A 14,150-nucleotide genomic window follows, 5' to 3' on the forward strand; every position below is an offset into this window, starting at 1 on the left:
CAGCCACCAGAGTTTGCAGACACAGAAAACAGACACTGCATCGCTCTCAAGGCACTTGCACACTGAGTGCAGAGAACCAGCGTCCAGCTAACGGTGCACTAGAGAGCAGGACAGTGTATTGCACATGTCCACGGTGTTCATGATTACACAGCATCCGCTGAGTCTGAGCTGTTCACCCAAGAAGCAATCTTCACGGCGTGATCAGTTCATTTCTGTTCCAGCCTCAGCACAGTGAGCAGAAGCAGGGTCTGTGCACAAAATGCCCTAGAATTCAAGTCCCCACTTAACTCAGGGATGACGTTGGGGCCAAATGAAACAATACCCGTAAACAGAAGGCTAAACGCCCACACAAGTGTAGGGTACCACGATGAACCTGAGAACATGGGCATGGTCTTCTCACCCCCAGAACCCAGCCGGGCACTGCCTTCTCTGTGACAGGTTCCCAGCTCACCAACTTCATGCTGTCCCTTTCTCTTCCCACTGTTCCCTGTGCAGACGTCTCTTCTCATGGCTTAGCTGGTTTTATTTTCTGTTGTTGTTGTTTTTCTTTTGTTTGTTTTCATGTCTCCTTTCCTACGTGGGCTTTTAAAAAATATATATTTTATTGATTTTTCACAGAGAGGAAGGGAGAGGGATAGAGAGTTGGAAACATCGATGAGAGAGAAACATCGATCAGCTGCCTCCTGCACACCCCCCACTGGGGATGTGCCTGCAACCAAGGTACATGCCCTTGACCAGAATCGAACCTGGGACCTTTCAGTCCGCAGGCCGACGCTCCATCCACTGAGCCAAACCGGTTAGGGCCCTACGTGGGCTTTTAAAAGGTGAAGACTACATCTTCATATCCCCAGAAACTAGTCCCATGCCTGGCACATATCAGATTCAATGTCTGGTCAAGCATGAAGGACTTAGGTCACAAAAAGGAGACTATTCTGACTACAGAGGTAGGTTAACATTAAACTAGATACTAAAACTGCCTATGGAATGCTCTAGCCTGATGGTCGTTTAAATGGGTCATGTTTGTCTCTATGAAACAGAGCATAGGAGTAGGTTCTACTCAGCCCCTTTTTATTCAAACCACCCATTTTCTCATTTTTGTGTTTAGTTTTTCTCCCTGTTTAACATTATCTTCAAGTCCTGGTCTCCAGCCCGATAAATGGGCCATTTTCTCAGGCTGCCAATCAACACAAACAGGTCTTCCAAGATCCCTCCCTTGGATCCACTGTTTATCCCACGATGATGGTACTTGTGAAAATCTTGTCGACTGGCATTTTATCTTCCCTCTGAGCATTTTCCCCAAGAGAAGTTCTCGTCTAAAATACCAGACTCCAAAGACTTAGCAGCATAACTCTCAGGACAAATGAGAAATAGAAAGTGAATACTTCCACAGCCAACAAGGGGGAAATTGTTTATCTTACTTGTGATAGCTCAGGTCTACGATAGCTCGAGTATTATCCTTCTTTCTATAAATACACCAAGATTAAGACCTCTAGAGAGCCCCTGAAACTTCCGCAGTAAATAATATTGTGGGCAGAGAAAGCCAGATGCCAAGAACTCTCAGTAGGCTTAATTTCTTCAGGCCAACACAAGAGTAAAAATAAACTCATCCTTTATCAATAAATAACACCAAAATGTATTCTCAAACCATTTCTTGAAATAAGAAAACATCTTTCTTAGGAATGGATTCCCTCGCTGTTATAAAAGTTTCTGTTAACTTGAATAAATAATTTCCCAAGTCTTGCCAGGCCAGTGTGGCTCAGTGGTTGAACATTGACCTATGAACTAGGAGGTCACAGTTTGATTCCTGGTCAGGGCACATGTCCGGGATGCAGGTTCAATCCCCAGTGCAAGGCGGGCGGGGGAAGGGGAAAGGGGGGCGGTGTGTGCAGGAGGCAGCTGATCAATGAGTCTCTGTCATCATTGATGTTTCTGTCTCTCTCCCTCTCCCTTCCTCTCTGAAATCAATAAAAATATGTTAAAAAATAATATCCCAAGTCTTCAGGTGAGAAATGTTAAAAAATGCACAATTTTGCTATTCCTGGCCATGCTCCCCTTTTTCTTAGAAAGAGAAATCCAATCTAATTCAGAGTGGCAATACATACAGCAAAAAGACTCCATCTTCAACCCTTCCTTGTAGCTAGGTTTGGCCGTGTAATTCAGTGACTGCCAATGGCATGTAAGTAAAGGATTGTGTTATATTCTAGAAAATCTTTGTTTCTTCCTGCTGCTTGGGACACAGATGTGACGGCTGGAGCTCCAGGAGCCACATCATTGAAGATGGGAGCCACATGCCAGGATAGTGATGATAAAGATGAAAGGAGCCTGCAGCCATGGTAACTGTGAGGCACCATTCTCGCCCTGGGTTTCCTAGTATAGGTAATCCAATGTGATCCTATCTAATAGAGCAGGGGTCCTCAAACTACGGCCCGCAGGCCACATGCGGCCCGCCGAAAACATTTATCCGGCCCGCCGGGTGTTTTTGCCGCCACTGTATGCATAGGAATTTGTTCATAGTTTTTTTTTAAACTATAGTCCGGCCCTCCAACGGTCTGAGGGACAGTGAACTGGCCCCCTGTTTAAAAAGTTTGAGGACACCTGTAATAGAGTATGCAACTACCAGGGCCTTTGATGTTAGATGAGCCTTGCAGGCATGTTTCATTTTATTACACTTTGCTTTACTGCACTTCACAGATGTTGTATTTTTTTTAAAAAACAAATTGAAGGCAAGACCCTCCACCCCCAAAAGATTACTACTCGCTTTATTGCGATGATCTGGAACCAAACCTGCCATATCTCCGAGGTATGCCTGTATTTATCTCTGTATCTCAAAGATGAATGGGATATCTAATTTTAATGTAAGCATTTAAGCACAAAGACTAAGTTGTTTCCACTGGAAATTCATTTTTAATTATAATTGATTTCAAGTCATTGTTAAGAACATTTAACATCTGAAATTTCCTTTTCTCAAGAAGAGCATGGCTCATAATAGGAGTCACCTATGCCTGCAGGATACTAGCAAGGCTAAGAATTTCAACAGCAAAAACACACAATAAAAGATTTAACTTAAGTGAAAACAACTTACAAGTTCATTGGTTTCCACATCAAGGCCATTCTGATACCTTCGCGAACTTCTAAGGCTTTTATGAGTAGAATTCCTAAATATGCGAGATTTCCAGCCATTTGGGGCCATACCCGGGGCAGCCTTTTCATCATTTAGTTCAACTTCAAATTCTTCTGACTGGATCTGGCTTCCTGATGTCTGAAAGAAGAACAAAATGTTAAATTGCATGTGTGTATGTGTGTGTCCAGACCTACGTAACCTACAAATTTAGAACTATAAAGACATTTTCAATATTACATGTGTGAAGACAGATTCCATAACAGCACCGCCATCAGCTGGAAAACTGTAAAGAAGTGTATCAACACATGGAAGTTAAAAAGGTTAAAAAGGAAGCTTAAATTCAATTTGACCAATATGAAAATTGGAGTATAAAAGTATTTTCTAAGAACTAAAAGGCAAATTTTCATTACCTAGCAGGTATGTAGAAATGTTCTCAATATGTTAAGAATCCAGAAAACAAGGAATGGCCACCACGAAAGGGAAGAAAGCAAAGAAACACCAAGGGCTCACTTTTAAAGCTACGGACAAGGAAAAGCTGGTCACTCCCTCACATGAGGCAATTAAGCTGCTTTCCTTGACTGTCTGAGTGCAATCAGCTTTCTTCCTCGCAGTTCTTCTCAGCATCACACCTCACCCCAGGTGACCCAACCTGCAGGCTCACCCTCATTGCAGGCTTTGGGATTAATTCTCTCCTTAAAGGGGCAGAGATGGGAAATTTAAGGACCTCTATCTAGCTTAATGCCAGTGAGAGAACATCAAGCCAACCTTGCTAGAGTCTGACTTTGGTCTGGTCCCCTGTTTGTCTCCTCCATGTCCAAGTACACATCTTCGTGGTTTGTCCAGGACCCCAGTCCCTGTAGTAATGACTTGTTCTTGCTCCTGCCCTTCAGGTTCTGGCCCAACCCGATTCTATGGCTAATGCCTTACTGCACCTATGGTACCCTGTCTATCTTGAGCTCTGCACATTGTCTGATCCTAGCTTTTCACTTGTGTTTTCAACACCTAACAGAATATTGCCCCTGTGCCTTGAACCACACTACAAAGGTATGTTCTGCTAGGTGGACTTCCTTACTTGCTTATAACTAGAAGATGGTTTTATACTGTCTCCCCCCCAAAATCCAACCAGCACTCAAGATGTAGTCTTGTAACTGACCCCTGCATCCTCACTTCTCCCTACTCACACACTACTAGCAGACTCATTTTCATAAAAGGTTGCTCTGCTTAAATTGTACCCCAGCTCAAAAGTCTTCCACAGCTCTCCGCCACATACTTAAGCCTGGCTCCCCCCAAATTCAGTTCATGGCAATTCACACTGGACCACATCTCAGGAATGCCTCCCCTTATCTTTTCCTCCTTTTGTATTCTCACCCATGCTATCAAGGATAGTTCTTCCATTAAGCCCATTCTGATTTTAGCCTCCTCTTACAATCAAATGAACACTACCCACCCATACTACTTTTTCTGGGCATTGCCCAAAGCCCTCATTTACTGGGTGCTGAGGTCTACATTGGGCCACAAAAGTATATTTCAAACCAATAGCCCTCATTTCTTACACCTTGAATATACTTCAGCTGTCTCAAATATTTAATTGTAAAAAGTAAAACAATAGCCCTGGCTGGGTGGTTCAGTTGGTTGGAGCATCATCCTGTACACCAAAAGGCTGCAGGTTTGATTCCCAGTCAGGGCACATACCTAGGTTACAGGTTCAATCCCAGGTCAAAGTGTGTATGGGAGGCAACCAATCAATGTCTGTCTGTCTGTCTGTCTGTCTGTCTCTCTCTCTCTTTCTCCCCCCTCTTTCTTTCTCTCTAATCAATAAAAACATATCCTGTGGTGAGGATTAAAAAAACACCAGTAAAACAATAAATGTTGATAGGAAATATGGGTGAATATCTTCAAAGAACAACCCCAAATCCTGAAGACATGGAAGAAAAAAATCTAATTACGTACAATTTAAACACTTCTTATGGCAGCCAAACAAACAATAAAGTGAAATTGAAAGCACAAAATAGGAAAAAATATATTTAATATGTGCAAGAGAAAAGCATATTTCCTTTTAATGCAAGGTATTCTTATAAATGTATAAGAATATTATAAACAACCCAACCAAAAAACAGCCTAATGCAGGAGAAGGTTCTTTCACAGAGGAAAAAATACAGATGGACAATGAATATGTGAAAACATGCTCAATCTCATGAATAATTGAGGAAATATGGAGTTACCATTTAGTTCTTTTAGGCTATGAAGATGAAAAATAAATATCAAATAGCTGTCAGCAGAAGGTTTGGTTATGGGGGAATTTCACATTTCTAAGATACTCAAGTTTAAATTTTTAAAAAATGCTTGGATTTAAAAAAATAAGAATGGCCCTAGCTGGGTTGGCTCAGTGGATAGAAAGGTCCTGTGTTTGATTCCAGTCAAGGGCACATGCCCAGGTTGGGGGCTCGATCCCCAGTAGGAGATGTGCAGGGGGGAGCCAATCAATGATTCTCTCTCATCATTGATGTTCTATCTCTCTCTCCCTCTCCATTCCTCTCTGAAATCAATAAAAATATCTTTAAAAAAGAAAATATAAAATTCTAAGAAAAGTAAAATAAGAATGCATTCCATTTATAATTTGAAAAAAATTAAGTTATAGTTAAAAGAAACAACTAAGAACCAACACTCTACCTAGAGATTATTCTGCTTAGAAACAAAACTAAGACAAGGCTCTATTGACAATATGTTGGTCTTTGGAGTTTGAGGAAAAGAAAGCAGGGTTAGTGGGAGCCTTTCGTAAACCCTCAGGCTCATTGTGGCTCTTTCCTCCATCTCTCCGACAGCACCAGCAAGTCAAAGGTAAGGCAAACTCCAGTCAGAGGTGGGAAAGGTGTGGGCACCAAGACCCAAGGACTTGCCCAAGCCACCGCTTAGGTGGCAGCAGCCTGTTCAGGCACACCAGGCTTTAATCCTACAGCGTTTCCTAGGAAAGAGAGCTAAGAGGAGAGGCTATAGAAAGGTCAGAGCGGTCCTATCCCCTTGGCAGTCTCCCAGCCTAAGTCCTGGTGGGAGTGCAAGGTCATTCCCTCAGGGACACAGAAATAGGCCAGCCAGGGGAGAAAGTGACTACCTCACTCGAGGACCCAGCAGCAAATAGGAGACACCATGATTCATCCCCTCCTGCTGGAGAACATTCTCTGGCAAAATCAAGCATGAATCAAGCATGAGTTATAACACTTTCTATCATTTCATTGGATATTTTCACTTCGGGAACTTTGTAAATTTCAATAACTATCATGTCCCATGCATCTATTTTGTGTCGGGTGCTAAAAAATTAAATAACAGCCTATTGAGACATAATTCACATTCTATAAAATTTTTTTATTTTGTGTGTGTGTGTGTATGTGTGTGTGTGTGTGTGTGTGTGTGTGTTTTAGTATATTCAGTGCTTATTTCTTAACCTTATAACAACGTTGCATGGTAGGTTTAGTGTTCCAAATGTGGAAACTAAGGGTCAGAGGAGTGGATTTACTTGTCAGAAAATAAAGCAAATTTTTTACTTAACCTTTTTGACCCACATGCTTCAAGGGCAATATTTAGAATAGAGAAACACTGGAAAGAAAGCATGTATCCAGCTTTAGAGAAATGACAGAGCAATTAATTACACATTAATGTAATGGACTGCTAAGTATGCATTAAACTCATAGTATTTGAATGATGTATATCTGAAAAAGAACAAAAATATATATGTACATACTAGTCACAATTATAGCAAAGCAAATGCATATACTTTTATAAATATAAGAATCCTGTTTATAGGATAAAATATTTTTAGGGTATTTATTTTGCAAAGTTTAAAAGTGAGTAAGCACAATAAAATGTCTTGTTCAATAAGACAAACCAATAATTCCCAATATCACCTGTTTTAGGAATTAGAGTGAATCATTTTTTAACAAAAACAAACTACAGGCATACCTCACTTTATCACACTTCACTTTATTATGCTGCACAGATGGTGCATTTTTTACAAATTGAAAGACCCTCTACCAGCAAAATGATTATGATTGCTTCCTTGTGATACTCTATCTCAGGGGTCTGGAACTAAACCCTCAAATCTCTGAGGTATGCTTGTATTCACTTCCTAGATTTATGAGTCTTGCTATTGGTTTTATTAGAATCATCTGGGAAGCATTTTTTATTTTTTATTGTTTATTTTTATTTTTTTAAATATATTTTATTGATTTTTTACAGAGAGGAAAGGAGAGAGATAGAGAGTTAGAAACATCGATGAGAGAGAAACATCGATTAGCTGCCTCCTGCACACCTCCTACTGGGGATGTGCCCGCAACCCAGGTATATGCCCTTGACCGGAATCGAACCTGGGACTTTTCAGTCCGCAGGCCGACTCTCTATCCACTGAGCCAAACCGGTTAGGGCTGGGAAGCATTTTAAAATTACATAAAACCTCCCCCCATCGCTAGAGATCCTGGCCTTGCCCTCCTACTCCTACCACCACTCTGAGCATCCCTAATCTTATGGTGGAAAGGACCTGTTAGTTTGAACATGCTCCCCAGGCAATTAAGAATCCCTGTCCTAAGGAATACGTTCAAAATGTTTTGGGCATTTTCATCCTCTCCGCATCTCTCTCTTTCAGGACTGTTTCACCGATTCTGAATTAAAGTCTCAAATGCATACTTTTAGGACTCCCCCTGAATACCTCCTACTCTTCACTATGGCATTAGCTGTCTGATATTTTAACCGATATGTACAAACACTATATTGAGGAGCCAACAGCAGCACACTTCCCGGGAGGCAGATACCTGCATGTTAACCAGCTTGAAGTACAGCCCTTCCTTCTTCATTAGTTCGCTGTGGCTTCCTTGCTCCACGATGACTCCATCTTCGAAGCCGGCGATGACATCTGCATTTCGGATTGTAGACAATCGGTGAGCGATCACAATGGTGGTCCGGCCTTCTCTGGCCTAAAGGGGAAGAGGACAAACACATGGGGCAGCAGGTTTACAAAGTCGACACACTGTCAATTAGCAGGCACAGTTAAGCAGTGGGATGGACACACTTGCGGTTGGTGAGACAGGAGCTCACCCCATCCCCCACGCATCCCCCGTGCCGTGTGATTAGGGCACAAAGGCATCACTCATCTAGTATATACATAAAAGGTTAAAGTGAGACTCGGGGTCTGGACCAGACAGAAATCCAATCCTTTCAGTATAGGGATGGGTAACTGGAAGCCTAAGGAGTGTCAGTCTTTACTCAAGAAATAGGAGAAAAGGTTTGACCCTTCTCAAGTGTGGTCATACCTGCCTGAGGAGCCCTAGTTCTGAGCTATATGGCATGCTGGAGACTTCTGTTAGGGGAGTGGTTGCCACATATGCCTTCTCCAGAGGCTTCTGCAGGGTTTCTTCTGAAGTTGCCTGATTTTACCTGTAATTCTCATGAACTGCATGTAGGCGGTTTAGGCAAAAATGTACCTTGGGGTCTGGATGGTTCAAAACATGGTTCAAAGTCTGTCTGAATCACAACCTCTGGAGTATGGCTAGTAACTTTGATTTTTAACAAGGGCCCAGGTGATTTTTAAATGCATGTTAAAATCTGCAAATCATCCCTCTAAGTAGTACAGTGAATGGGCATGCTGGCTTGGTGGGTTTATTCATGGGAATTTAAAACCTGAAAAATGCTCATCAAATTATTCATGCTGTGTCATTTATAATCGTTACACTTCTTGATACTCTAGTGAGTGTCAAGAATTAGGTTAATGGTGTCTTTTTCCCCCTATGTGATTTATTTTATTTTTAATAAGGTTTATTTTGCTTAGTCCCTTCACCTTTTTCACCTAGCACCCCAAACTCCCTTTCCTCTGACAGCTGTCAGTCTGTTCTCTGTATCTGAGTCTGTTTCTATTTTGTTTGTTAGTTTAATACTCGCCAGGTCTATCCGTGCTGTTGCAAAGGGTAAGATTTCCTTCGTTTTTATGGCAGAGTAGTATTCCATCGTGAAATGTACCACAGCTTTTTTATCCACTCATCGACTGATAGGCACTTGGGCTGCTTCTAATCTTGGCTATTGTGAATAACACTGCAATGAACATAGGGGTGCATATATTCTTTCTGATTAGTGTTTCAGGCTATTTCAGATATATTCCCAGAAGTGGATTTGCTGGGTCAAATGGCAGTTCCATATTTAATTTTTTGAGGAAACTCCATACTGTTTTCCACAATGACTGCACCAGTTTGCATCCCCACTAGCAGTGTACTAGGGTACCCTTTTCTCCGCATCCTCACCAGCACTTGTTGATTTATTGATGGTAGTCATCCTGACAGGTGTGACTACTTCTACTTTGAGGCAATAAAACCATATTAGGGTAGTTATTAGAGTATAACCTAATTCAGCTAAGTAGGTTAAAACATAAATCAAAAACAAGAGGCTAGATTTATAATAGCCAAAAAAGTGGGACTAATCCACATATTCATCAGTTGATCAAAGAGTAAATGAAATGTGTATGTCCATACAAGAGAATATTATTGCACCGTAAGAAGGAATGATACTCTGATGCATGTTTCCACAGGGATGGCCTTGAAAACACGATGCTAAGTGAAAAGAGCGAGTCAAAAAGACCATACATTGTATGATTCCATTTACAAGGAATGTCCAGAATAGGCAAATCCATACAGACAAAAAGTAGATTAGAGGTTGCTATGGCTAGGGTGAGTGTAGAATGGTGAGTGACAGCTGGTGGGTTCAAGGTTTCCTTTTGGGATGATGAAAATATTCTAAAATTATATAGTGGTGATGGTTGCAAAATCTTATGACAATACTAAAAACCAATAAATTGTTCATATTAAGAGGGTGAACTTTATGGTATATAAATTATATCTCAATTTTTTTGAAAAGAGCAGCCATGAGCCCTAGTTGGTATGGCTTAGTTGGTTGAGTGTCGTCCTGTGCACTGAAAGGTTGCTGGTTTGAGTCCCCATCAGGCCACATGCCTGGGTTGCAGGCTCGATCCCCAGAAAGGTTTGTACAGGAGCCAGCCAATGGATGTTCTGCTCCCACATTGATGTTTCTTTCTCTATCTCCCTCTCCCTTCCTCTCTCTCTAAAAATTAATGAAAATATTTTTTAAAAAGGGCAGTCATGAAAATTATGAACGTTTTTCATGAGAAGGGAATATCTCTACCAGATAAAAGCTACAGCAATTAAAACAGTAAAATGCAGGGGAAGTTATCACATGAATAGGCAATTTGATCAATAGAACAAAATAGAGTCCAGAAATAGATATGAAACATTTAAGAATTAGTATAGGATAAATATGGCATTCTCTATCAATAGAGAAAAGGTGGATTATATAATAAACTAGAGGCCTGGTGCACGAAATTCGTGCACTCAGGGGGGGTCCCTCAGCCTGGTCTGTGCCCTCTCGCAGTCTGGGAGCCCTAGGGGGATGTCCAACTGACGCTTAGACCTTCTCCCTATGGGGAGTGGGCCTAAGCCGGCAGTCGGACATCCTTTGCGCTGCCACAGAGGCAGGAGAGGCTCCCACCACTGCCGCTGCGCTCACCAGCCGTGAGCCTGGCTTCTGGCTGAGCAGTGCTCCCCCTGTGGGAGTGCACTGACCACCAGGAAGCAGCTCCTGCATTGAGTGTCTGCCCCTTGGAGGTTAGTGTGCATCATAGCGACCATTGTTCTGCTGTTCGGTTGATTTGCATATTAGCCTTTTATTATATAGGATGGTATTGAGCCAATTGTATAGCCACCTGGAAAAAAATTAATGTGATCTTTCTACATCAGTCTTTACTCTAAAATTTTAAACTAGATGAATTAACTAAATGTAAAAGAGTTAAACCATAAAAAGAGATGCCGGGGTTCTTGTCCCAGCATCAAGAAGGGTTCAGGAATCTGGAAAAGGGGCTGTGCATAGGAGAATGCATGTGGGTACGAAACTTTGTGGTTATTGACTTACCTTAAAATTTCAAAATATCAAATCCACTTTTATATTCTTTAAGATCTTATATTGAAAAACCTATTATTTATTTTGACAAATAGCTGTTATCTATTGAGTCAAAAGCTAATATGGTCATTACTTTTTTTTTACTGTAAACATGTATTGTCTCAATGAATTGGATCATGATAATATTTATTTAGGCTCTCCTATGTGCAAGGCACTGGATTACATGTTATATAGATACAGATATGAAACATTTATTAGTGTTGCCTCTTAAGGGGTTTATTCTTCCTGGGAGAGAGAAGGCAAATAAATAAATAGCTAACCACAGTAAGTTGGTGCCACACGAATCTGGTTTTTACACTCCATTGTTATTACAGTTGACATCAGCACTGATGCCCAAAGGGTCCTAAGATAAGGTTCTTCTTGTGAAGCTTCAGCTTAAATGTGATAGAAAGATTTAGAATATCTGACCCAGGAACGTGAGCTCAGCATCCTTAAAATGTGCTGCTTATTTATTTGTTTAGACAAATACAAATTGAACTTTATTTCCAGAAAATCATCCACTCGCCTTCATGAATAGATAAAAATGATGTTACTGCCTACAAAATAAGGCAATTATTTTGACTGTTTTTCAGTTGGACCAGTGTCTAGGTAACCATATTTTTTTGGTAGATTTTTACACAACTACTTTGGATCAAAGCAATGACCTACCTGCAAGGGACAAACAAAGATGAGTGGCTCAATGCCTAGGCCTGGATTTCGGCTCACTGTACCTTGGTCAGCAAGCCAGATAATGGGCCATCCACCTCTCTGCAATGTGACCTGACAGAGGGGAAGTCAATAAAGCTCCACGAGAGAGCTTCGTTGGCTCTCATGTGTTTCAATCTGGACTTGCAAAGCATTAGGAAGAATTTTCAAAAACTTTCAATTGGCTGGTCCTTCAGCGTTTAGTGTCTACCCACCTTATCCAGAGCCGCCTGTACCTCAGCTTCACTTTCAGTGTCCAAGGCTGACGTGGCCTCATCCAGCAGCAGGATCTTGGGGTTGCGAACCAGGGCCCGAGCGATGGCGATTCTCTGTTTCTGTCCGCCACTCAGCTGTGCCCCTCTCTCTCCAACCAGGGTGTCAAATTTCTACAGCAGAAAACATGAAGGAGCTGTTAAAGTTCTTTCCCTTTTTTTAGAGAATTTTTATAAGAGTTTATTTGAGCCAAACTGACATGTGCTGGGGAGCAAGATCTCAAATGTTCCCTAAAATATTTTAAATAGAAAAGGCTACGGAGTTTAGGAATTCATGAAGACAACATAGAGCATCATTTTGACCATCACAGTGAGTCATAAATTATATTAAAATTAATGAATACTAAATCATAAAAACTACTAATACATACTCTGTATAAAATTTTATGTGATTTGTGTACCAGGCTCTACTCCTTAAACCTCCAACTGAATAATTCAAGGGACTTACCTAGCAAAGTTGGACAACCTTGTATCTCAAACATTATTAGCTTAACCTTAGAAGAAAACTCGGTTGCATGAGGTGACATGCTAACTTTGAGGGCAACTGCACTAACAAAGCTGTTACCTGTGGTAATTTCATGATAAACTCATAGGCATTGGCGTCTTTGACAGCTTTCTTTATGTCATCCATGGTGACATTTCCACGGCCATAGCGAATATTTTCAGCAATTGTGGTAGAAAATAGCACTGGCTCCTGACTCACCACTCCAATGATTTCCCTCAAATACCTGACGTTAAAGGTCCTAATATCCTGGCCATCTATGCTAATCTGAAAAAAAAAGAGAATATTTTCATTAAATATTTGAGCCATTTGATATCTAAAGCATCAAGACTGTTTTTAAAAAAATCTTTATTATTGAAAGTATTACATATGTCCTCTTTCCCCCCCTCATTGGTCCTTTCTAGACCACCTCTGCCCCCCCATCCCAGGCCTTCATCACTCTATTGTTTGTGTCCATGGGTTATGCATATATATGTGCATACAAGCTCTTTGGTTGATCTCTTCCCGCCCACCCACCCACCCCTGCCTTCCCTCTGAGATTCCACAGTCTGTTCCATGCTTCTATGTCTTGGAATGTATTTTGTTCATCAGTTTATTTTGTTCATTAGCTTCCACATATGAGTGAGATATGTGATACTTGTCTTTCTCTGACTGGCTTATTTCATTTAGCATAATACTCTTTCATTGGTTACGAAAAAAGTCTTAGCTAATATTGAACTTATTTCAGTGGTTAGAATGAGAATGGAAATAAAGAACAATGTGCAAGAATAACAATAAAAAGTATATGTTCTCCTGATATTTTCCCCTTACATATACAGTTTTTTCATGGATGGGTAATTCTCCATAAACATTTTGGCTTAGTTTTGGCATAGTATTATTTTTGCTTACCATTAGTAAATGTGAATAAAAGTCCACTTTCCTACCCAGTCTGCATATCATTTTGATGGCATTATGATGTTTTACTATATGTAATACACCATAATTTTCTTTAGCATTTCCCACCTGCTGGACATTTTATTTCCTTCAAGACACACTGTAGGACAGTCATTGTAGAAGTCATTGGCTGAGGACTATGACTTACTTTTTCTTCTCTAATAACACCCTGTACAGTTAGAGATATATGTTGGGCATTTATTATTTGCTTAATAAAGGTTGAATAAACAATCCTCTAAGAAGATTTTAGAAGAAGGATGGCTACTGTGGTGCAGGAGAGTGACTCAGCCCAGGGGTCTGGGCTCCCTCCCCAGAGCCACAAGCCCCAGTCTCTCCTCACAGGACTCCAGGCCGCTCTGCCCTCCCTCCACCGGAGCCCAGGGTATTAACAGCTGAAGGTCAATCTTTCTCCAGTGCTTCTGCAGTTACTGGGACCTCATTTGAAACCACACGTGTAACTTGATAACAGATTCAGCCCCACAGCCTCCACATGAACAAGCGGAGTAACAGTTCATGCTGAGAGCAATGAGAAACTTCCTAATCTGATCAAAACATTCATTCTCTAGGCTTGCAAACAAGACCATGTACTAAACAGTCTAATGAAATTGAGTATAAAATGAGTATGTGGTAGTGG

At 41.0% G+C, this 14,150-nt stretch overlaps 1 protein-coding gene across 1 annotated transcript in view; it reads right to left on the reverse strand.

Annotated features, from left to right (window-relative positions):
- The window catches only part of ABCB4 (ATP binding cassette subfamily B member 4), a 66,168-nt gene that overhangs the window by 23,641 nt on the left and 28,377 nt on the right, over positions 1–14,150 (reverse strand). Inside the window, exons 12-15 of the mRNA XM_014464613.2 lie at positions 12,647–12,850; positions 12,025–12,195; positions 7,921–8,082; positions 3,083–3,259 (exon numbers count right to left, since the gene is read on the reverse strand). Of these exons, the coding sequence (XP_014320099.1) occupies positions 3,083–3,259; positions 7,921–8,082; positions 12,025–12,195; positions 12,647–12,850 (714 nt within the window). The remainder of the gene's footprint in view (positions 1–3,082; positions 3,260–7,920; positions 8,083–12,024; positions 12,196–12,646; positions 12,851–14,150) is intronic.

This window comes from Myotis lucifugus, unplaced genomic scaffold (assembly GCF_000147115.1).
Source record: "Myotis lucifugus unplaced genomic scaffold, Myoluc2.0 scaffold_257, whole genome shotgun sequence".
NCBI lineage: Eukaryota > Metazoa > Chordata > Mammalia > Chiroptera > Vespertilionidae > Myotis > Myotis lucifugus.